The following is a 26,967-nucleotide window of genomic DNA, read 5'->3' on the forward strand; positions in this document are numbered from 1 at the left end:
ATCTGAACACCTTTTTATCTACCTTTTCCAGAACTACAAAATTTAAATGCAAATTCTTATTATATTTCCATGCTTTCTCAACTATTTCTTGTTGTTGCCTGTTCTCAAGTATGCTTGCATAAATCTTACTTATAACACTTTGTAGAGAAATCCCTCTGTAATTCTCACATTCAGCTTTATTCTCTTTTTTTTTATAGATGGAGACATCTGGAATTCAGTCTTCTAACTATGTCCTCTGAATAATGTAGTGTAAACTTTATACCTTCTTATTTGAGCATTTCTAGTCGAATATCATCTACTCCAGCTGCATTTTTCACATTTCAAGTTTTTGATTGCTTCTTCTACTTCAGGTGTTAATATGCTTCTGTTTGCATTCTTCTTGAAAATGTTCTGACACTGTTTGTTATGTTCAAGTCTTTTAAAGTAATTACTCCAGACATCTAGGATATCTTTATCTTCAGTTTTCATATCATCTTTATCATACTCAATTCCTTTTACAGTAGTCTTTCCTCCACTTCTAAGCTTTTTCAATTGTCTCCAGAAGATTTTGCCACCTTCCTGATATTATCTTCTCTATTCTTAACAGTCTTTCCATGACTTTTGTTTAGCTACTTTTAGACATAGCGTAGCTGTCTTGTATTTTCTCTCTATTCTTTTAGGGGATCTTCTGACTTTTTTCCCTAGACTTTTCAAGGACTGCTTTTTTTAGTTTCTTGTGTCCACCACAATATTGATGTTTTTCTATCCTTGTGTACAACTTCACCACATGCCTCCCTAGCCGAATCGATCAATGTTTTCTTCAGATTTTGCCAGTAAGAATTTAAGGTTTGCCTTTTGTCATTTTTCAAAACAATGATGTCCCACTCTGTTTAAAAAGGAAGGCATTTAACCAGTGTATACTTCCAGTCATCTCATATGGTTGTGAAACTTGGTCGCTAATAAAAAGCACTGGCAAATAAATTAACAACAACTCAAAGAAAAATGGAGAGGTTGATGCTAGGCATAACATTAAAAGATAAGAAGCCAGACTCACATCACTGATATCATTCTTCACCACAAGCGACTAAAATGGAAATGGGCCAGACATCTATCCAGAAGAGAAGATGAGCGATGGACCACCATACTAACGAACTGGATTCCTGAAGAAGGGAAACGAGGCTGAGAACGTCCTAAAAGAAGGTGGAGTGATGAATTGTCAAATTTTGTTGGGGAAAATTGGTCAACCATTGCCAAGAACAGAGAAAGGTGGAAAGAACTGGAGGAGGCCTTCGTCCATCAGTGGATAGAAAATGGCTGAAAAGAAGAAGTTGAGTCTACAGTTTACCTATAAAAACTGCTCAACTTCAATTGTTTTTAAAACTTTTGACATACTTTTCTTTGCAATGTGATATTCAATGTTATCCTACTTAAAACTAAGTGATTGGTACTTCCAATGTCAAATCCTCTGTACTCTGAACCAACATGAAGATATCACTATCAAATGAAAATTCATAGTCAATGAAAGTTTTTTATTTGTTGTGTCTTCTCTCCATGTGCACTTGTGCACATCTGCATCTTTATGTTAGAACACAGTGTTAATAATGACTAGTCTATATTATGAGCAGAAAACCCACATACCATTATTATTAGCCTTGCCATTATTTCCAGATTTTCTTAAACCATTTCTATGTGCCCGGTGGATTGGTTTCTTATTTAAAATAATAATTTTAAATTTTCATATTGACCAATTCATAATAGGCTATCTGAAGTTTGTTTACTTTTCAATCTAACTTGTTTACCAGTGTTATTAATTCACTGACATCATCACAAATGAAGTTGCATCTGTCTCATACAACTAGCTTATTGTTGTTATTTTCAGATCTGGGCTATTATAAAGCTTTACATCACACAAGAAAATTTGCAGACTTTAAAAATTATAAATCTATTTAACTAAATTTTCCATGTAGGAATTCAAAGTTGTCTGAAAGTAGTTAATGTCATCTAATAAACATTCTGCTTTGGTCCTTGGTGTAATATGCTTACGATGACATTTCAGGCATATTTTTTATTTTTGGTACTTTGGCATATGAATTATTATTGTTTTGTAAAACTATGCAATTATTAATTATATTAATAGTTTATAATTTTAATTAAACAACTGGGTTTCACTGTTGTTCATAAATACATATACTGAAAATAGCCAATGAGTTAGTTACCTTAATATCTACTAACTTAAGAAGGGTTCAGATTAGTTTTTACATACAGTGCAAAGAAATTAGCATATATAAAATCCATTAACAATATAAACTGGAAAAAAATTAATCGTGTTGCAATGGTATTTTTGTTTGCTATCAGCTGTTCATATTGCTTTCAAGTAATTGTTAGCATTAATTAAGGTCTGGAATGCCACAAGATATTGGATCAGAGACTTCTGTATGCCATGAAAAATCATTTCATGGTTGCTATTAAGAGTAAATTACTTTATTTCAGTGATTCCAACCTTTTATGCTTCACGTACCCCCCGTACTCACTTGGGAAGTGTTTAAGTTTATGAATGTTCCATTCAGAAAAGGTTACATGCTGAACTACAAAGCACAAATCATGACCAACTGAGAAGTATACTGAGTTCAGTGAAATGGGATCGGTTTCTGGATGGAAAGAATATCGACAGTGCATGGGAAGTATTTAAACAATTCTTAAATGATGCAATATCAGAATGTGCCCCGAGAGTTTGAAGAATAAATAGAGTAGGAGTCAAATGGATGTATATTATTAAGCAAGAGATTCATAAGAAAAGGACAATGTGGAAGAAATACTGTGTACATAAGGATGATGTCCGTTATAAGCATGAGGCTAGAATAGTCACAACTGTTGTATGGAAAGCGAAGTCTGAGTATGAAGAGAAACTGACTCTGCGTGCTAAAGACAACCCACAAGAATTCTATCGATATGCTGCAAGTAAAAGAAAGAATGAATATGAACGAATAACTCCTCTAAATCCAGATGGCATGAGGGTTACAGATGCAGAAGAGGTTGTTCAGTTAATGTGTCCATTTCGTTAAAAGCTATCAACCTGGTGAACGCAACATTGAGCTCACTGTTACCTCTTCACTAAATGAAGAAATGCAGGTGTGTGAGGCTGAGGTATTAGAGCTGTTGTGCAAACTGAATAAGAATTCAGCAATAGGGACTGATGGAATATCAGCACATATGCTAAAAGAGTGTTCAGCTGAACTAGCGATTCCTTTGACCGGGATGTTTAATATGAGTCTCAGATTCTGCAGGAATGGAAGAAATATATGGTAATTCCATTGCATAAGGGTGGTGAAAGACCGATGTATCCAACTATCAAGCAATTAGTATCTCAGGAGTGGTGGTGAAGATTTTGGAAAAATTGGTTTGGGCTTACATTCAGAAATAGGTTGACAGTAAATTTGCAATGAACAACATGAGTTTACTAAGGAAAGGTCATGTTTGAACAACTTGCTCACGTTCTATAACATTGTTAATACTGAACTAGACAAGTGGAATGGATACACCATGATCATTTTTGATTTTTATAATTTTTTTAAAGAATACAGCATGGTAGACTGTTGCATAAATTGGAAAATATGGGTTTGGATAATAGAATATTAGTGTGGATAAGAGGATGGCTGACTGACAAATATCAAAAAATGATATGCGGAGGATGTGAGTCTGCAAGACTTAAGGTAACAAATGGTGTACACAAGGATCAATGCTTGGTCCACTGTTATTCAATCTGTACATTAATGATATTGGGAAGGATTTGACAAGCGACATACAGCTATTTGCTGTATGTCGCTTGATAGATGTGATGCAAAGATAGGTAGGGGTATTCAAGAATGCTGCTGATATGCAGTACTTGTAGAATGATTAAAATAGACTGGAATTGTGGGCATGGGAAAATGGATATCAGTTCAACATCAGTAAATATAAAGTCATTCACTTCGGCATGATTAGATATCTGATGTTGTATTATATTGGTGAGTTTAGGCTAAAAGAAACTGTTAATAGATAGGAAGTTGAAGTTCAGGGGCCATGTGACGAAGATTGCAAATACAACTCAAAAGATAATTGCAATGCTGAAGCAAATGTTCACATGTAAAGATAAGGATGTTATTTTGCCTCTTTACAAGGACTTGATAAGACCTCACGTGGACTATTGTGCTCAGGTCTGGTCAAGGTTTTCGTTGTGATTCTGATATATTTGAGAGTGTTAAAATTGATATCAGGATTGTGGAATACTGATTATGAAGACAGATCGAGAATTTGTAGACTGCAGACACTATCAAACAGGAGGAAGAGGGGATATATGATTGAGACTTACAAACTTCTGAAAGGATCATACAGAATTTCAGTTGATGGAATTTTTCAATTTATGGAGGGAATTTATCCTTGGAAGCTGAGAATGAAGGCCGCTAAGAAGGGATGAGGGCTAGATTTTTCTCTCAGAAGGTGGTGCGTGATTGGAATGGATTGCCATTGGATGTTGTGAGTGCAAGCAGTGTGAATGAATTCAAGAATAAGTATGATAGCCGGTGTGTGTATGTGGCCTCCCTTGATGAGTCTCTGACTCCCTGGAGGTCTCTCTTAATCTTTCACTATGCCTTATCCCATGTTAAATGGGGTCAGTGTACCGATCTTTAACCTTCCTCTTCCAAGTTCTCCAGTCCAGGGCATCCTTCAGACTCCATCCTTTCTCCCTAAGATTGTCTGTCACCTTATCCCTCCACCTGAGCTTGGGCCTGCCTCTTTTCCTCCTTCCCTCCAACTCCATATACTCCACTTGTTTACCAACATACGCCTCACCCTTCCTCTCTACATGTCCAAACCACTTGAGCCTACTTTCTTGTATCTTCTTGCCAATTGGTCCCACCTTAACCATCCCTCTGATGTAGTCATTCCTTATCCTGTCCTTCTTTGTCACACCACTCATCCATCTTAACATCTGCATCTCTGCTACCTCCATCTTCCTCTCCTGTGCCTTGGTTATTGGCCACGTCTCCACACCATGGAGCATCGCCAGCCTCACCACCATCTTATACAGCTTTCCTTTCCTCTTACAACTCACTCTCTTGTCGCACAGGACCCCGCTCATCTTCCTCCAATTCATCCAACCACATGTTATTCGGTGCTGTATTTCCTCATCCAAGTCACCATTCCTCTCGACAACCGACCCAAGGTACTTGAATTTCTTCCCTGAAATTAGCCTTTCACCCTGAAGTCGTATAGCCATATCCTCGTCACTCCCCATTGACATATATTCAATCTTCACCCGGTTAATTCTCATGCCTCTCTCCTCCGATGCCTTTCTCCACTCTTCCAGGGTATTTTCAAGCTTCTTTCGGGATGATTTGCATTGAACAATGTCGTCGGCAAACAGCATGCTCCATGGTGCCTCCTTCTTGACATCCTCCACTAGTACATCCATGACCAGGTCAAAGAGGTAGGGGCTCAGAGCTGACCCTTGGTGTAGCCCTACGACAATGGGGAATGTCGACACTAGACCTGACCTGAGTTTCTGTTCCCTCATACATCTCCTTCACCAACCTCACATACTTCTCCGACACCCCCCTTCTTCCTCATACACCTCCATACCTCCTGCCTGGCCACTCTGTCGTATGCCTTTTCCAGGTCTATAAACACTATGTGTAGATCCACTTGCATCTCTCTCTATTTCTCCATCAATCGCCTTAGTGCAAATATCGCATCCATTGTCCCTCTTCCTAGCATAAATCCAAACTGCTCCTCACCAATTTTCGTTTCCTGCCGTATCCTTCCTTCAATTACTCTTTCCCATATCTTCAATGTGTGTGTGACATCAGCTTGATCCCTCTATAGTTGCCACAGTCTTGAACATCTCCTTTTCCTTTGTAGATTGGGACGAGAATACTTTTCCTCCTTAATAATAAAATCAGTCAGTGAAAGAGATATATGCAGTTTGGCCTGCTTTTCATTTATTTTATGAGTAATGTTACTGTAATATTTGCTCTTAACAATATCAGCAAGTTATTAATGGTTTATATCATTATTCTGTTATATTATGTTCTTTGCATTGTGCAACAATATCTGACTTCCTGATGAAGTTCTGACATAATTAAAGTATCAAAATTTGTTGGTATTTTTAGTATTTATATGTATGAATGACTTTAAAAACACATCTTTTTATAATTGTTTTTTATTTGCAGGTATCGACTATCTTAAGACTGAAATATAGCTTCTCTTTGAAGTCAGGTATCTCAAATGTTCTTACTACAGATGAATGGAAAAAAGGATTTTCTGGAAAAAGTCAGTCTAAATATTTTCATCTTATTGTTAATACAATTAATAAAAACAATTTTCAAACAATTAATAAAAAGTTTAGGGAATAAGAAAGTTATTATTGAGATAACTACAGTAAACTCACTCACTGTAACAAACTGCCAAAAAAAAAAAAAAATTCTTATAGCACCAATGAATTTTTATAGGAAATTCACTAATCAAATTTTCAGCTGAATTAACTGTTCTTTTGTTCCAAGTTTTCTGTAGTAAGGGTTTACTGTACTGTGTTATGTGTCAACTGTGATAACAGTTCAAACAGAAACAAACGTAAAGCAGTTGAAATGAGTAGCAGTGATCTATTTAAACATTTCAAATAGTGCTGCAGAAAATAATAATAAAAAATAAAAATTTAATGTGGAATTTAGTATTATGCCACTTGCAAATATTACAGCTATTGTAAAAAAAAAATAATAATAATACAATTGCCTTAAATTAAAAATATTAGCTTTTTTTTTTCCAAGATTTCAAATGACATCTCTGTGTAATTACAATTTTATTAAGAATGTTTTTTTTTTGTATGTTTATACTGTTCATTCCAGTAAAGCATTTTTCAAAATGCAATGTTTAGAAATAACAATTTTGTATTTGTGTGGCATCATAGAAGTTTTGCCTTTTATTTATATCGATATTATTTAAATTTTGTTTGAAAGAAAAAATGGAAACTTTTGGTGTGTTTATGTTTGTCGCTGCTTAATGTTCTTAACTTTATAGTTTACAACTGGATATTTTTATGTAAGCAATAAATCATTTACCATCACTTAACGTTAGAATCATTAAATATGAATATATACAAATGTGCAAGTCTTCAACTTATACTGAATGCAATTTTCATATAACTTTATTTACAGATCCTATTCATATAGATTTGCCAGTTGCCAAACATATAGTATTTGCAGTCCTTAGTGATGGACAGTCAACTTGTACTTCTGCTCGTTTATATCCTTTAAAAGATCCTGGAGACATTAATGCTGACTTCTATAATTCTCTAATTTATTCGCCAGCTGTATCACTTTCAGACTTAGAGCATGCCAAACAAAAAGTTAAAGGAATTGTTCAAGATCTTCCACATATTGATGTTCCAGATTTGTTAAAAAAAGCAGAAGAAATTGTTCAAGATGTTCGGAAAAAGATACTTCAGGACTGGATGGGTGTGTATTTTGTTTCTTCTAAATCTCATGGTTCAAAAATATCAAGTTTAGTTTCACAATAATTGATTGATTACATCAAATTTATAGTGAGAACTTAACTTTGCTCACTCATAGCACTGATGTGCTATAACTTTTTCAACATTTTGTGTGAGTTGATATATATTTAAAAAAATTTCATGGTGATTAATTTCATTCATTGTGTAAAATTATTGATATTACTACTGTATTAGGAGTAATAACTCTAATTTCTTGACATTTCAACCTTCATATTAATGTCACCATTTGGACTATTCACATACAGTTAACCCTTGATTTAACAGACAAAATTTTCAGTCCATATGTCACGTGAAAATTAACACCCTGATAATTTTAAAATGCTTTAAACCAAGATTTGCTTATAATTAAATTAAGGTTATTTTTTGTTATTAATCTCCTGTTATTTTTAACAAATTTAGGCAAATATGTTGAAAAACACTGTAGTAATTTAGCCAACATAAATGAGTTACCGCTCATAAAACATGTTCACTGAATTATTAGGACGTGATCATACTAATCGCACTGTAATTGGTTCTTTTGTCACGTAGTGTGACTTTCTGCGTCAGTTTTATTACAGACATGTTCGTAATTTTGACGAGTTAATTATAAAAAAAAACAGCAGAATTCAAAAGTTCAAAAAAAAAAAAAAAAAAACTTGATAGTTTTTTTCAAAGTAGGATTACCTAAACCAAGCACCTCAACATCGAACATTAACTTCACATTAACTTATCTAAAAGTGTGAAAATTGTGTAAAAATTGTGGGTAAAACAACTTTTTTGTTATTACAGTGCTGATATTAATAAAATTGCAGCAAAACGTTACAGATATTTTTATTTTAAAAAAATTTGTGATTTAACGGACACCCCCTTAGCCCCTATTAGTCTGTTAAATCGAGGGTTTACTATATATATATATACAGAGACACAAGTTACAATTCAAAATTAATATACCAAAGTATTACTAAATGTTATCCATTACTCTACAAGTCTGACATTTTTGTGAAAGGGAAGAGGGAAAAACACCCCCTTAGCCCTATTAGTCCGTTAAATCGAGGGTTTACTATATATACAGAGACACAAGTTACAATTCAAAATTAATATGCCAAAGTATTACTAATTGTTATCCATTACTCTACAAGTCTGACATTTTTGTGAAAGGGAAGAGGGAAAAAATTACATCAAAGCTACAGTCCTGCAGTTTTGTATAGCCAGAAATCAAATTCACTCTTTATTCTCTAATGAAAATACTGTGAATGCTACAGCATTAGTGTGCTCCAATCACTATGCACACAAATTTAAATAAACCTGTGAAATTCTAATCAACCACCCTAATCTTAACAATAATGGCATGCTAAAAATCTTATGGATATGGATTGCACACATTTGACCCACATAACATTTGTTTTAACATTGCATAATAATTAAGACTTTAGGTCTCCAGCAATCAGTTACTTCTGCACTCTAGTCACTAATTACATCATCATCATCAAATTAATGCCATCTACCCTCAAGGGTGTGTACAAGATATGATAGTACTACATGAAAAAAATTACATAATTACTAACTGCCTATCTACAATTTTCCTCCAAATCAGTCTGTTACTTGTCAAGACTCCAACATTATCAGATCTTATATTTCTATCGTCTAAGGCACTTTGTACCGTATCAATCCACCTATATCTTGGTCTTCCTCTGGGTCGTTTTGCTGCCAACCTGGCAGAGAACAATTGTTTTGCTAATCTTTCCTCGCCCATTCTGTTTAAGTGACCATACCACCTGAGATTAACTCTGCTAATGCATTCCTGGATGCTGACAATGTCAAGTTCTTTCCTAATATCCTCATTTTTAATACGATATTGCCATTGATGCCATCTGTTCACGCCTATAATCTTTCTCAGGACTCTCATATCTGCGGTCTCTAGTCTTTGGTCAAGTGTTTACTTCTGACCCAGCTCTCAGATCCATAAGTTAAAACTGTTTTGTATACAGCTAATTTAGTGTTCCGACTAATTTCTCTCTTATTCCATATGAATTTATTCAGTTGACTTCCCACCATACCAGCTTTGCTGATTCTGTTGTCTATTTCTATATTTAATTTACCGTCGTCAGTAAAAATCGTGCCTAAGTAGCTGAAATGTTTTACTTGTTCCACAGGTTCTCCATTCACAACACAGTTGACATTTTCAATGATTCTACCTATTTTCATTATCTTTGTCTTTTTATTGCTGACCTTCATACCATATCTATTACAACAGCTATTCAATTTAGTCGGAGAATCTTGCAGACTTGTAGCAGATTTATTTAGAAGTATAACATCATCCGCATAAAGCAAAGAGCTGACATTAACATCTCCAATTTGGATATCATGTTTAATACCTCTTTCCTTCATAATGTGATCCATATAGATAATGAATAACAGAGGGGATAATGTACATCCTTGTCTCACACCAGATTTAACATTAAACCATCTTCATGTACTTCAATTCTAACTGCTGACTTACAACTCAAATACAGACTAAATTGAATAGCTTGAAGTTATATAATGCCCCATTGGAACCATATAACTGTAGCGTATTGAATAGCTTCTCTCTTGGTACCTTGTCATATGCCTTTTCCAAATCGACAAAACTTAAATACAGATCTTTGTTATATTCCCATGCTTTCTCCACTATTTGTCGTAAAGTGAAGATCTGATCCTGATAGCCTCTGTTTGGCCTGAATCCAGCTTGTTCTTCACCAAACTTTTCTTCCACAATTCTTCTCAACCGTTTCTCAAGTATACTTGCATAGATCTTGCCAGGAACACTCAGTAGGGAAATACCTCTGTAATTCTCACATTCAATTTTATTTCCCTTTTTATATATGGGTACTATGAGAGCTCTACTCCAATCATCGGGAATTCGTTCCTCTGTCCAGGCTTTCTGAACTATGCAGTGCAGCCACTGTAAGACTCTTATACCACCATACTTCAGCATTTCTGGTCGAATATCATCTACTCCTGCTGCCTTTCCACATTTCAAGCCTTTGATGGCTTTTTCTACTTCCGTATGGATATGTATTCCTGACTGCATGCCTGGTCAGTGTTTTTTATCACTGTGCTGTCATCACTGCTTGTTTCATTTAGCAGTTTTTCAAAGTAATTACTCCATACTTCAAGGATATCTTTTTCTCCTGTTTTCATGTCACTTTTATCATCTCTAACTCCTTTTACAGCACTCTTTCCTCCATTCCTAAGCTTCTTCAACAACCTCCAGAATATTTTGCCACCTTCTTGATATTTATTTTCTATATTCTTGCCAAAGTCCTCCCATGACTTTTGTTTAGCTAGTTTTACACACTGTTTAGCTTTCTTACATTTGTCTCTGTATTCTGTAAGAGTAAAAGCTGACTTATTTGCCAGGAACTTTTGATATGCTTTCTTCTTTTCCTTCACTGCCTCTTTAACTTCCTGTGTCCACCAGGGAGTTCTGATTTTTTTATCCTTGCGCACAACCTCACCACATGCCTCTCTGGCAGAATCAATCAATGTTTTCTTCAGAGTTTGCCACTGAATCTCCAAGGTTTGATTCCTGTTCTCAAACTCTTTTATTTTATTTTCAATAATCTTTCTGTATTTTAGTCTACAGTTCACATCTGAGAGCTGCTCAACTTTTATTCGCTTTATTCTTTTCAATATGAAATTCAATTTTATCCTGCTCAAGACTAAATAGTGATCACTTCCAATTTCAAATCCTCTGTACACTCTGGTGTCCTGCACCAGGGAGAAAACATCACTATCAACAATAACATAGTCAATGAGACTTTTCTTATTCCTAGCCTTTTCTCTCCATGTGAATTTGTGCACATTTTTATGTTGGAACATGGTGTTAGTAATAACCAGTCCATGTCCTGAGCAGAAATCCAACAGATATTTGCCATTATTATTAGCTTTGCTCTTTTCTCCAAATTTTCCCAAAATATTTTTGTATGTCTGACAATCATTTCCTACTCTGCTATTTAGATCCCCAACTTTTCCTTTTTCATTGTGTCAGTTGCTTTTTCTAAAGCGTCAAAATATTCTTCCACTTCTACCTTAGTAGAACCTTCTGTGGGACCATAGGCACAAATAAGTCTCATTGTCCAGTTCCCCATTCTCATATTTGCCCACATTACTCTACTTGAGACTGACTGCCATTCAAGAAGATTAGCCTCGTATTTTGTGTTGAATACTATGGCTACTCCTTCCTTTCCTTGATTGTCATTGCCTGAATATAACATTTTGTATTTATTGCTCAGAAAGATCTCACCAGTTTTGGTCTTTTTTTGTTTCAGTCAGCCCTATTATGTCGATCTGGTACTTATCTAATTCCTCAGCTATCTCCATTTCTTTGCCATTCAGGCTTCTTATTAATCAATAAGAATACAATTTGGTCGGCTAAATCCCAAATTACCAGCCCATCCTCGTTCGTTCAGTATCCAAGTAGATTCCCAACAGGGTGCACCACAAGAAGGTGAGGATTGGACATTAGGTCAGAAGCCCTGGTCGGTTCTCCGCATTCCTTTAAAGGCTACGTGGAGGTCTCCTCTCAGTTATACAGCTTTGACCCTTAAGCACCCCGTCACTAATTACTTATAGTCACTAATTACTATAAGCTTAATTAACAAACCTCAGCTCTTATTTTATCTGGAAATAGAAAATATTCAAGAGGAATACAAACAGGAGTACATATCATTTACTTGAGGCAGACAAGCCTATTAAAATTCTGAATAGTGAAAGGCAGCTGGAAGGAATAGATGATATTTGACAAGAAATGCTAAAATATGGAGGTATGAAATTTTGCATTGGCTATATTGCATAATTCAGAGCGCCTGGAGAGAAGGCCCAATTTAATGTGATTGGAGTAGAGCCCTCATAGTTCCCATCTATAAAAAGGGGAATAAAGCTGAATGTGACCTAAGAAATATTTATGCAAGATTAATTGAGAAGAGGTTGAGAAAAACTGTGGAAGAGAAACTTTGAGAACAAGCTGGCTTTAAGATGTTGTCATGGTCAGATTTTCACTTTACAACAAATAGTTGAGAAATCATGGGAAAATAACAAGGATCAGTAATTAAGTTTTGTAGATCTGGAAAATGCATATGACAAGATGCCCAAGAAGCTTTTAAAAATGCTACAGTTATATGGGATAAATGTAATATTACACAGAACAATAATAGTTTATGTTTAAATTGTAAGTCAGCAGTTAGAACTGAAGAAAGTAAGCACATGAAGGTGATTTGATGTAAAATCAGGTATCATAATTTATAAGACAGGGGTACACTCTCTGTCCATTTATATTATAACTTATCTGTGTGAATTATATTATGAAAGATAGTGGCATTAAACCTGATATTAGAATTGGAGATATCAAACTTAGCTCTTTACTGTATGCAGATGATGATGATGTACTCCTAAACCCATCCAGTGCAAATCTCTAGGGTTCTCTAACTAAAAAGTGCATAACATCTGTAACAAATTTAGCATGAAAATCAGCAATTAAAAGACTAAAACTATAAAAATAGGCAGGAATGTAGAAAACTTCAGCAGGATTCTGAATGGAGAGTCTATAGAACAAGTAAAATATTTCAGCTGTTTAGACACAGTTTTTAGAGAAGATGGCAAATTAAATATGGGAATGGACAACAGAATAAGCAAAGCTGGTATGGTGGGGAGCCAGTTGAATAAATTTATGTGGAATAAGAAACAAATTAGCCAAACTACTAAACTAACAATATACAACACAGTGTTCAAACAAGTTTTAAGACATAGATATGAGAGTTTGCTTAGAAATAGAGCACATGATCAAAGATTAGAGACCACAGATATGAGAGCTCTGAAAAAAAAAGAATTAGGAAGACTGAATAGATAGCATCAGCGGCATAAAATCATATTCAAAATGAAGATGTTAGGAAGGAACTTGGCCTTGTTAGCATTTAAGAATGCGTCAACAGACTAATCTAAGGTTGTATGGTCACTTAAACAGAATGGGAATGAAAAGACTAGCAAAGCAGTTTATTGACAAGATGCAGGAAAAAGACCAAAGATCTAAGTGGATCAATTCAGTCAAAAGTGTTTTAGAACACCAAAATGTTAGCTATGACAATGTTGGATTGCTGTGTGTGTGTGTGTGTGTGTGTGTGTGTGTGTGTGTGTGTGTGTGTGTGTGTGTGTGTGTGTGTGTGTGTGTGTGTGTGTGTGTGTGTGTGAGAGAGAGAGAGAGAGAGAGTGATATACACTCGGGTCTCTTTTTATGCGGATTTGAAGTTATGCGGTGCACGCCCACAGATACGAGACCTTTCAACACTTCTGTGCATGTCAACAGGAGGAGAATCCATTCTGATTATAGGGTAATCCAGCATTTCCCAAACTTTTCCTACGACAGAAACACTTCACAAATCCTGAAATTTTCATGGAACACTTTGGTTATTTTGTAATGTATTCATTAATAATTAATTGTTAATTTAGCTGATTTTTTATTATTAATTATAATTGATCATTTATTATTAATTAATAATTAATTAAATTTGGTCCAATGGAGGGAAAAAAGCACCAAAGAAAAGCAATTTCTTTGGAAATGAAAATTGCAATTTTAGATTGCTTAGCAAAAGGAGAGGGATCTACGGTGATTGGTAAACATTTTAATTTAGGCGAATCTAGTGGTTATTTAATTAAACAAAAAGCTCTTCAGTTTTATGAACAGATGAACCAATTGGAGCCGTCTACTTCTGCTTCCCAGGCTGATAAAAAATTTTCGGCTAGCAAAGGATGGTAAACCGGGTTTTTAAAAAAAAGGAATGCACTTTATAATGTGAAGATTACAGTCAAAGTTGCAGCAGCAGATGAAGAAGCAGCCAAAATTATTGAAGATGGTGGATATCGGGACAATATCCAATCAAGTGTTTAACACTGACAAAACAGATTGTTTTGGAAGAAAATGCCTAGTCGAACTTGCATCGTAAAGTCTGAGAAAGTAGGTTTAAAGCAAGTAAAGATCGAGTAACGTTGTTACTTTGTAGCAATGCATCAGGAGATCGAATGTTGAAACCCCTCCTAGTAAATCGATTTCTAGGACCACGGGCTCTAAAAGGCAAAGATCTAAAACAGCTACCAGTACATTGGATGGCTAATACAAAGGCCTGGGTAATAACTGCTGTATTTACTGAATGGTTCAATAATTGCTTTGTACTAGAAGTGGAAACATGAAGCAAAAAGCTCTCAATTTTAAAGTTTTATTGACAATGCACCAAGTCATTCGCATTTAGAACATCCAAAATGTGCAGGTAGTGTTTTTTCCACCCAATACAACAAGCATTATTCAGCTATTAGATCAAGGCATAATTGCTACTTTTAAAAAATATTACGTTAAGCACACTTTTCAATTTATATTGAAGAAACTAGAAAATGAGCCATTAACAGTAAGTGACGTTTGGAAAAAATTTGTCTGTTTTGGACTGCTTAAATCATGTTGTATCTGCTATCACCACAAACTTTAAATGCTTGCTGGAAAGCAGCTTGGCCTGGATGTATTGCAAACAGTGCAACCATGCAAACATCTACATTATCAGCTGAAATCATTACATTGGCACATGAAATTGGTGGAGATGGTTTTGATACATTTAGCCAGAACGATGTAGACGAATTGCTTGGGGATAATGCCTTAAGTGACAATGATATTATTGGATATCGATTAACTTTAGATATCGTCGAAGATCCAGAAAACGATAGTGAAGCAGAAGAAAAACCTGTCCCCCTCACTGTAAATATAATTCGAGAAGGTGCAATAAATTGGAAAATCATTTTCTTGTTAATGACACAAATTCTAAGCGAGTCTTTAAATTCCAACGTGAGCTGAAGAACTGTATGTCTGGATATCGTGAGCTGTATAAAAAATTAGTGAAATAATCATCGCAAAGTTTAATCACTGATTACACTGTCAGAGAAAAAAATCAGCACAGAATGAGGATGAAACTAATTCTGTTTGTGAAGAACCATTGCCTTTACCATACAGATCTGATGCGCTGACTATCTCTTCTGGTGATGAAAGTGATTTTGCACCAGTGCGCAAATGTTGTCTAATATTGTCTAATAGCGATGATAATTCTGATGACAAAATGTTAAAAAAAAACAAAAAAAAATTTATTTTCAATAAAATTAAATGAATAAAGCTTTAAAACAAACTTAGGCATTCTTATTTTCCTGAATTTTCATGAACTTTTTTATGCGATTTTAGGTTTATTTTAATTCATTGCTTTGGTTTTTATGCGGTTTTAGAAAATTATGGAATGTATCCATTTTTCAATATAAGGTAGGCCTTTTTTGTGCAATTTTTTGTATGCGGTTTTCTGTGGAACGTATCTACCGCATAAAAAGAGACCCGACTGCATATGTTATGTGTGTTTCCCACACCTAAAAAACATAGGTTATGTTCACACCACTTGTATCATTTAATTATTTGTGGTTTATTTCCAATATATTCATCTACTTTGAAAACAAATCTAGTTTTCCCATAATATTACATTCACTTATCTTAGTCCTGTTAGCAAGACGAGAATTGTAATACAGAAAGAATCATATACGGGATACATATACATCATCAAATTCCAATCCTCTTGAATTCAACCCTCTGGCCTGGCCTTCTGAATTATGTAGTATAGAAACTGTAATAGTTTTATACTTCCATATTTGAGCATTTATTGCTGAATTTCATCTATTCCCACTGGCTTTCCACATTTTTTGATGACTTATTCTACTTCAAATATGGATGTGTATCCCTGACTGTACTCCTGTTTGGAAGTTTTCTACCATCATGCTGACACTTCTTGTTTCATTTACCAGTTTTTCAAAGTGATTACTCCAGACATATAGAATATCTTTATATTCGGTTTTCATGTCACCTTTATCATTCCTTTTACAGTACTCTTTTCGCCATTTCTAAGCTTTTTCAATATCCTCCAGAATATTTTGTCACCTTCCTGATATTTATTTTCTGTGTTTTTACCAAAGTCTTCCCATGACTTTTGTTTAGGTAGTTTTACACAGTATTTTGTTTTCTTAGATTTTTTTCTGTATTCTCTAATAGCACAAGCTGACAATTACTTGCTAGGAGCTTTTAATATGCTTTCTTCTTTTCCTTCACTGCCTCTTTAAACTTTTTGAGTCCACCATGAGGTTTTGATTTTTTTTATCCTTACAGACAACCTCACCACATACCTCTCTGGCTGAATTAATCAATGTTTTTTTTTTAGGCTTGCCACTGAATCTCCAAGGTTTGGGTCTTGTTTTCAAACCCTTTCAGTTTGTCGTGAATAATATTTGTGTATTTGAATCAACAGTTCACCTCTGAAAACTGCTCAACTCTTGATTTGTTTTAAAACTTTCTTGCATGCTCTTTTTTCAAAATGAAATTACGCTCTTTAATTAAAATAACTATACAAATATAGTTATTTACATAAAATTCATTAAGAGAATTTCATAAGAGGTACACTTTCTCTCTCACACTCATACATTTAATTTCAGGAATAAAAGAAAAAAATAACAAAGAAAACAAATTTCTTTGTAAATCCCTTCTAGGATTGATAACTTTGGATTTCCAATACAATCGATTCAATCAGTTTCCAAATGAGAGCCATCTCACTAATTCAGAATCAACATTCTTTCTAAATAAAGAACCTTCTCCTACCTCAGGACTTCTGTGTAAGCAATATTGGAAAAATTACCCTGCTTCAGAAAATTATCCGTGAAGAGAAAATATTTAGAATGAACTGTTGGCTTTACATTTCTCTACACAATCCTTCATTATATGAATTCAGTTCCTTTCCTTGTCTGAATAATACAGTTTTCTTCTTGTCTTCAGTATTCTGTAATACATGCCCACCATTAAGAAGAACATTGTTTAGAAGAAAAACATAACTTTCTGCTTAATACAAAATGTTCTGGCTTCCGTTTCATCTGTTGACAGGAAGAAATGCAGGATTATATAAACAAATGCCAGACCAAAACTAGTATAGAATTTGCTCTTCCAAATTTGAGCTGATGTTTATTCTTTTAAAACAAGAACAACATTAGAGGTCTCCTTCTAGATTTTTATCTTGTGGTGCTACACCATTTGAAAAAATATGTACTTTCAGATAAATCTGTAGGTCTCAGAATACATGTCAATAACTCTCTCTTCTCTCTAAATGGAATCCATTCTTTTTCATAACAATCTCCCAAATAGTGTAACAAACACCTGTTGCTTAGCTGTCCAGATGCCTCAGATGTAGCTTGGCATGTATAGGTGAAACAAGATCCATAATTGCTATCTGGGATGACATATCAAATTTAATAACTGTAGAAAATCTGGCCTTTCTGATCATGCCCTGGATACTCTGCACAGAATTCACTGGAAAGTCATCTGTTCCTTACTTGCCAAACCCTGGTATGAGCACAAATTTAAAGCAGCCATTGAAATTCTAATTAACTATCCTAAATTCAATAATTATTATTGATTATTGATAAATATTGAGTAGGCTACCACTAATGCTGTAGCATATACTAGTATTTTAATTAAAGGATCATATGATTGAATTTGATTTCTAGCCAGCCTGGTTGGCTGAGTTGATAATGTATCCATTCTCAAACCCTTGTGCTATTGATTCAAATCCTGCCATGGGCTTGAATGTTTGTGATCGTCTTCAGTATTCTATAATACTGAAGTAATACTGAATAATACATTGCCTACTTATTGAAAGCCTGAAAAAGTTCCATTTTTTGATCTCTGGAAAAGTTTCTGGGTTATTAAAAAAATAAATAAAAATACCAAAATACATATATATATAAAAATTAATAAAAACAGGAAAAAAAAATATCCATAGCCTAACCCATAGTACTAATGTACTGTACATTTACAGCTGTTCATGGGTGGAAGTTATATTTTAGTTAATGATATTAACTCAGTGTATTTTTTGTTTTACACAGGTGTGTGATTGACTAAGTGATTTACCTTTGATCGACTGTGCGATTTACACTTTGCAAGTAAACCTTCTATTTTTTGTTTAAATATGATATGGTGCCAGTGTATGGTAAAGCAGTGGCAGAAAAGAATGTCATTATTGGGTGATTTGAATTTGTGTGTGCGTGTGTGTGTGTGTGTGTGTGTGAAGTGTATTTGTTGCAAAAGTTAAAGGCTTTATAGAAGGAGAGCAAATCGAGTGGGTGACTGTGTATTAAGTTTATTGAAAGTGAACACCAGATGGCTGGCAAGAATGAAGCAAATGTTAATAGAGTAGGCAGTATCAACAGTAGAATGGAAAATATTAATGTTGAATGATTGTCGGAGAAAATGCAGCAGAACAAAATGAAGAACTAAGTAAGGAAATTAGCCTGCTTGCATGTAATCTTTCACAGGACACAGTGAAAAATTGAAAAGATGCAGAAGTGGCAAGAGATTAGTAGTGCTGAAGAGAAAGAAGCAGCTGGTCCTAGGTAAGAATCAAGATCATATGAACAAAAAAAGAAAAACAAGGTGAGAAGAAAATTATATCCTTAGATGATGATCAGGGTTATTTTATTAGCCTATGATCAGAAGAGTACTTAACAAAAGTGTAACAAAATATGTTTCCCTAACACAAAAATTAATGATATTAGTCATGCAATACAGATGCAGAAAGGTAAGGGGTAAAAGAACTAATTGTCTTGGTTGACACTAATGATCTGAGAGGAAGGATGTGAAAGAGTTGTTGGGCAAAGCAAAAAAGAACAATGAAAAGGTGAAGATTAAGTCTCCTGCCATGGTATAATAGGGGTGAATTAAGGAGGAGGGCATTGATAGCAAACAAATTAATATGCAGGATTTGTGGTTCACAGAAAGAAGGATTTGTATAATGCTGACAGACTGCACCTAAATGGTTTTGGTGTTAAGTGTCTAGAGAGAGCTTTGTTCACCGAGCATGCTGAAGTGCAAATTCAAGAAAACTTAAGCAGTTAGGGTGGATGCAGGTGAGTGAGTGAGTGTGAGAATGACTGGCATGTGGAATCTAGTCTCTCAAGCAAAAATATTGATTAAAATATTAAAATTCATTATATAGAGACTCCATTTCAGTACATTGACAATCTATCCATTAAAATCACCAATCTCCTTAAAATTCATAACATCAGAGTGACCTTTAAACCTATTCTTGCAATAGGCAGCTCTTCTTTATTCTCCAGGAATCTGCAGAATTCCTTCATGTTGTGTTTCTTACATAAATCAGACTTGTGAAAGTTTCAAAATAAGAAAACAGGAATAGCTTAGCAATGTGGCTTATTATAACACAAGAAAAAATCAGGGCTGACTTGCACTCTTCCAACATACATCATGATATCAAATGGACAAAATTGCTATGCTGTAGTTGGAAGAAAACTCTCTTGTGCTTCAAATTAAAGAATCTAGCACCATTATTCATTCCTGTGGTTCTCTCAACAAAAACTAAGAATATCCTAAATAATATCTGGAAATCATTGATTTAGATTTTTTAGCATACCTGATTTCACCTTTTAACTAATAATCTTCAAACAATGCTAGAAAACAAATATATGCCATGCTTCACTGTGTTTTCTCAGTTTTTTAATGATAAATTATATATTTTTTCTTTTAATCTTTGTTTATTTACCCTGACAAAGCCATCCTTCCCTTGGCAGTGAAAGTGGTTAGTGTTTCCATATATTTTTATCTTTTTTTTTAACAACTAATGAAAACCCAGTATCATGCAGTAACTGTTGTTAAAACTCAGATATGAAAAATTTGGAGAAATTGGGAAATCATAACATTTCTCCAGTTCAGTGGTGGATTACCAACTATTGACCAAGTTAGAAAAGCTAAATATTGATACCCACTGAAATTTGCAGCATCCTACCCCAGTAAAGGACTCACTGTATAAACAAATATAAAAAGACATGAAGTGTTTTGAATGCCCCATAATTTATTATCCTTTTTTAAGCAACATTTGATTTTGATCTCCATATAGTGGTCTAATTTAATTTTTTTTCTCTTTAGGTTATTCCCAGAAAACGGAAGAAACAGAAACTCCAGCTGTCACAGAAATAGACATATATGATATATCAGTAATGGTTGAAAATGCAATTCTGTCTGAACTAGAAAAAGGAAAGAGGCCACAAACTGTAATACAAAAAGGATGGAAAATGGCTGAACTAATGGATGGTTTGTTATATTTTGTGGCTTATTGGTTTATATGAAGAAATGAATGATCATTTTTAATAGTTTGTAACATTAAAAAACATTGTGGATAAAAGTTTAAAATGCAAATTGAAATTTTATTGATAAATAGATCTGATTTTCTATAAATAAATATATAGACAGAATATCTTATCATAAGCTGTCGTTTCATTGTATGTAGTCATACATAAAATAATGATGCAGTTAGTCATTGCTATCTATGTAGGATTGAATTACAGTATACTCAGTATCAGTAAAAATTCATATGCTGTACAATAAGTTTTTTAAGTTTTGTTTGCTCATGGCACCTGGCTACCTGCATAGAATTGATAGGCCTTGAAATACCCACATGGTACTAGATTTTTTTCTATAGGCCCAAGAGTTTAATTCTAAGAGGGGCATCCTCTATGAGAGCTAGTTGGCAGCCTCGGCTGTTGGGCAGATGGTATAAGAATTACTGTTTTCTAATTTAAATCTACTGATTCAAAAAAAAAATAATAATTGTTTCTACTGTGAAGCATAGTACAGTCAAGCTTTGTTGTAATGAGCATGGAAATAACAAGATCTTGGCTATGAGCAAAAGGCCATGATGATTTTCATATACACATATTCCCATACAGTTTCTCACTTTTATAATGAGTGTACTACATGGATATGTGTAAATGAAAATAATTTAGACGTATCCATGTGTAATTTTATTTGGTAACTTTGGTAACTATGCAATTTCTGAGGTAGTTATTAGAACTCAATTCTTGGAACAGACAAAAATGAAAGGAGTCATTTAGCATTCATAACCACCTACATCAGATTATACAGGTCAGTTTATAACCTAATTTTACCCTTGAGAATGATCCCCACTCCACCTACCTCTTTAGTGTTTAGTATGTCCTCCTCCCTCACTTTACCCAAACACTGCCACGACTGCCCTTCCTAAACCTAAAAGAAAGTGCCTCTTGGTTTGCAAAAAAAAGTCAAATTTATTCATGTGTTAAAATGTGGTGCGAAAAATGCTGTCCTCTTCAACAGTATCCACACTGCAGAAGAATAAAGGTGTTTATTTGTTACCAACATCGATGAAACATTGCATCAATGATTTACCTCTCCCAATGGACCCACCCCCCTCCCATAATGCAAGTGGTGTGAAGTCATTAGCTTCTATATACAAGTTGCCCTGTCCTGAAAATACTTCAGGTGCAAACTTTGTTTGCTTACACTTAGATAAAGGATTAAACCAAGAATATAATTTATTGGCATCTTGAATTTATACTTCAAGGTGGATGCTGACAGATTTTCCAGTTTGTCCATAATATGATAAGTTGCAAAAACAAGAAGCCTTGTATACACCTGGAACAAAGATAAGAGAGTTGATCTTTAGTTGAGTAGAAAGTAGGTTTCATATGGGATGAGAAAGAAGTTCAGAGATTATATTTTTTTAAAGTTCTAGCTTTTTTTTTTTTTTTTTTTTTTTTTTTTTTTTTTTTTTCAGGTGATCCAGATATATACAGAATAGTAATAAGAGTAATAGCATTATTATAATCTCTGAGTCGAGAAGGATGTAAGATAGAGAGAGGAACAGTTTTGTGAACTTTTTTTTTGCTTTGGAACCATTACATAGGAAGAAGTAATGAATAAAGGAAAGCTCAGCCATGAAGGAAACTTGGTTGGAACACTGGCAGATGGCTCTGTTAAAAAGGGAGTTTTAGGATGATATATCATTGGAGAAGAAGGGTGGGAGGTTGTGAATGTATCTACCCATGCAGGTGTGTTTTCCATAAACTGAGAAAGGACACCATTAGGAAGACTTGTGGTTAAAGTGTCTTGAAAAGATAGATTATTATTTTCTCTTTGTATAGTGAACTAGATTCGTGTGGTGCTGGCTGTTGATGTGGGGAAAGAAACAGGTCCTATATGTGTGGCCAGATTGAAATAACTGGTGTTGTTGGCAGAATTAAAGAGATTGATGATGTTGGGGGGGGGGGGGGCATTTTCAAGTAAAGTTAACTTGTCAGAAAGGGATGAAACTGGTGAATTACATTCACATTACATTACATTCATTACTTCAGCTGTCCTCATGAATTACATTACATTCACATTCATGAGGACAGCTGAAGAATCGAAGCCATCCACTGTGACATATAATGAACAGCAAGCAAACTGGCAGCCAGTTGCAAAGAATATGAGGTAGACCATAAGATGATAGTTTGATGAGCAGGTCTTCATGACAGACCATGGTAAATACCCTGGAAATGTCAAGAGCAACCACATGAATTTCTTGAAATCTTTTCATCTTTTTCTGTGATTTTTGAGAAAGAATTGAAATGAGAGCAGTGGGACAATAATCTGATTACTAACTTTAGCAATTTTTGAATGGACTAAATATAGACTTTCTTGCACGAAAGTATGAAAGCTTGTAAAGATGATATAGAATTGGTGATAATTCTACACACACATTTTGATTACAGTGCACAGTTTGGTGGGGAGCAGATCTGGACCAAACAACTTGTTATCCAAACCATTCAGATTTTTCTGATGGCTTTCTGGATATGCATGCTGCTTCTTAGAAGAGGCATATACTGAATTGTTCTTGATATAGTGCATTGGTTATCTGTGCAGGAGTTGGATCTTAGCATATTTTTGGATTAGGACAATGGAAACAGTAATCAGAACATTCTTTCTTTCTTTCATGGGTTGCACAGTAATCACCATTCATTGTGTTGTGTAGAATTATGGAGACAAACTACCATGTCTTGAAGTACTTACTTTAGCACTTTATATAGAAATAAAATAATACACAAATAGAAAAGGGGAAAAAAAGGAAACATTTTTAAAATAAAATTAATAAAATAAAAGATAAATTAATAATAATTAAACACTTATAAATATATTGTATATTAGTGAAATTACATCAGTGGCTACTGTTAGGATTTAGTTTCCTATGCTAATCACCATGTAGCTATGAAAAAAAGAATTGTCGTAATCCATTAAGATTTGACCCACAAGCAATGCAATCACTATGGTAAGCTGAAAATTCAGATTTCTGTTTTGATTAATCAACTAGCCTTTTTAAAATGTTGTAGAGAAGCGATTGATACCCAACTACATCAAACTAAAAAGAAAATTTACTTCATCCAAAGTGCTCCACATTTATTCCTCTATGGAGAAAACCTTATTAAGAGAACAAATCCAGGAGGCCTGTAAAAATTAGACTCTTGTCCTAAATCAAGTTTTAAAGCTGAAATTAGATTTGTCAAGCTACATCATTTATTCATGTATGAATAAGGATAGGAAAATCTATACAGAAATATATGTGACAAAAACTCATGGAGATAAAGCCTATTGGATGAAAGCAAGCCATATTACTCTGTTTTGTGCTACATGGTTAATGTCAGATAGTTCATGAGTCTCAACTTCAAAAAGAAATTTGCTTACGTATTGCCCAAACTGTTCTCTGTGTCCATTAGTTAGACTGTAGAGAGCAAAACACTGAATGTAGGTGAAGATGGATGTTGTAAGTTGGTGTCACAGCTACCTCAGTTGACTTTTGTTGAATTGTTTCTATTAGGGATTTTTGCTCAATTTTTTCCAGAATGACAGTATTAGAAATGTGATCTTGCCATACATCCTAGTATTGTTTGAAGGCATGTTGTCTCAGAGTTATTGATGACATTGACATTAACTACTCGTTGAGTAGTTAATGTTCCATGTCTGGACACTTATGTAAAGTTACATAAATCCAAATATTTAGGATGTTCTCAAAAGGATATCTGACAATTATGCAAAACATCCTAGATAAAAACAAAAAGAAACTGGTAACAAGTTCCAAAGACTGAACTGCAGGAAATGAACAACCTAGAATAAGCAATGTCCCTAACAGCAACAAACCATAAATAAGCAATGTGAAGAGTAGCCAACCACCAGTGTATAACATCCTTGTTGTCATCCTTTGTAGCCACACCCACAATAGTTGTGAACTCTTGCTTTTTCAGACTTTCTGAAAAAGCAAGAGTTCACAACTACACAATTACCCCAAGATTAGTCAACAAATTAGTTTTAATCACCCTGAAAAGGTCTAAAATTCGTCCCTGCAAAAAAAAAAAGTATGATTAGAAATATCTAACGCCTTAAGTAAAAATAAACCACGAAGAAAAAATCTTGCTAATGCAGAAATAAATCCCTTAAACTTAAATAAATCCACCATTAAATCCCTAAAAATAAAAAACAAAGATATTGTTATTACCATAGTTGACAAAGGTAATGGTACTATCATTCTTCACTGAACAACTTATGTAGAAAAAATGACCCAACAACATGCACCAATTGGTGAACTATGTAAATCTAACAGTGTGCATTAAAAAGAAAACGAGAATTATGTAAGTCAGTCACCATGTGGATGACAAAAACCATTAAAAGCTGTTACCGCTGTGTGTGTGTGTGTGCGTGTGTGCGCGCGTGCCCAGAATTTATGACCTTCCAAAAAATATACAGAACTATTCCACTATGGCCAATAGTTGAATGAATCGACATCTCTAATTATCATCTAGCCAAGAAACTAGCATCTACACTTAAGGAGTTGGTATGCAATTCAGCAACATATAAAAAAATGCAGAACATTTCATAAACAAAATTAAGAACATCTGTGCTCAGTAATGAGGATTTATTTGTCAGTTTGGAGACACTGACACGTGTTTCTTACAGAACTAATTTCTGTCTATATCACAGTTTCTTCCCTATGAAAATAGGCAGGAATATAGAAAACTTCAGCTGCATTCTCAATGTAGAACCTGTAAAACAAGTAAAATATTTGTAATTCTATTTACAGTACCCCATTTCTCTATTTCTAGACTCTTTTTATAGTCTCCAAACATTTTGCTACCTTCCTGATACTTATTTTCTATATTCTTACCCAAGTCTTTCCATGAATTTTGTTTCCTACTTTTATACTTACCTTTGCTTTCTTATGTTTTTTCTGTACATTCTCCAAAGGTACGTGCTGACTTTTACCAGTGAGTAAATCTTAATATGCTCTCTTCTTCTTCTTTTCTTGTACTGCCAATTATTGAGTCCACCATGTAGTTCATATTTTTAAATCAGGTAGGAGATACTAGTGTGGCTGGATCAGTGTGTTTTATTCTGATTTTGCCATTAACTCTTCCCAGTTTTGTTCTTGTTTTCCAACTTTTTCATTTGTTTTTCTTCAGTAATAACTGAATATATTTCATAACTGGTAATTAATTTACGGAATTAACAACGTATATAAAGTATATTAATTAAAGATAACTTTAATGAATCACTTCTATATTTCGGCAATGTCACATTGCCATCTTCAGGAACATAATTTTCCTGAAGTGTTCCTGAAGATGGCAATGTGACATTGCCAAAATATAGAAGTGATTCATTAAAGTTATCTTTAATTAATATACTTTATATACGTTGTTAATTCCGTAAATTAATTACCAGTTATGTCTAACCAACGTATAAGTCTTACTACTTGAATATATTTCAGCTTTCAGTACACCTCTGAAAGTTGATTAGCTTTGATTCTTTTTAAAACTTTTGCACATATTTTTCTTTTCAAATGAGGATCACTTCTATTTCGGATATTATGTATACTCTTCCATTTATACATATAGCCTGGCTTTCTTACATTTTTTCTCTGTATTCTCTTAGGTTATCCACTGACTTACTTGCTTTGATATCCTCTCTTCTTTTCATGGATTGCTTCTTTAACTTCCTGCATTCACCATGGAATTCTTATTTTTCTATCCTTACAGACATCTTCACTGCATGCTTCCTAGCCAAATCAGTCAATGTTTTCTTCTCAGTTTCCACTAAGACTCCAAGGTTTGGTTCTTGTTTTAGAACTCTTTCATTTTTTTTCTTGAATAATGTTTGTGTACTTGAGTGTACAGTTCATTTCTAAAAGTGCTCAACTTTAATTATTTTTAAAACTCTTACATCCCCCCTCCCAATCTGATATTCATTTTTATCCTACTTAAAACTAAGTTCTGATCAGTTTCAGATCCTCTGCATACTTCTGTATTCTGAACCATTGTGAGGATATCACTGTCAACAATAATGTAGTCAATGAGACTTATTATTTCTTGTCTTCTCTTCACTTGAATTTGTGCTCATCTTTATATTCGAATGTGGTATTAGTAATGACTAATGTATATCCCACAGAAATCTGACAGGTTACTTAATCATCAAGGCTCCAAATTCCACTTAAATCCTACTAGTCACAAAATATTTTTAC

The 26,967-nt window shown here is 34.2% G+C and overlaps 1 protein-coding gene across 1 annotated transcript in view; it reads left to right on the forward strand.

Moving 5' to 3' along the window:
* The window catches only part of LOC150096851 (mdm2-binding protein-like), a 269,877-nt gene that overhangs the window by 147,723 nt on the left and 95,187 nt on the right, over positions 1-26,967 (forward strand). Inside the window, exons 10-12 of the mRNA XM_090408172.1 lie at positions 6,189-6,288; positions 7,170-7,469; positions 20,535-20,699. Coding sequence (XP_090264298.1) covers positions 6,189-6,288; positions 7,170-7,469; positions 20,535-20,699 — 565 coding nt within the window. The remainder of the gene's footprint in view (positions 1-6,188; positions 6,289-7,169; positions 7,470-20,534; positions 20,700-26,967) is intronic.

This window comes from Typopeltis vanoorti, chromosome 18 (assembly GCF_054136105.1).
Source record: "Typopeltis vanoorti isolate ZY-2024b chromosome 18, IOZ_Tvanoo_1.0, whole genome shotgun sequence".
NCBI lineage: Eukaryota > Metazoa > Arthropoda > Arachnida > Uropygi > Thelyphonidae > Typopeltis > Typopeltis vanoorti.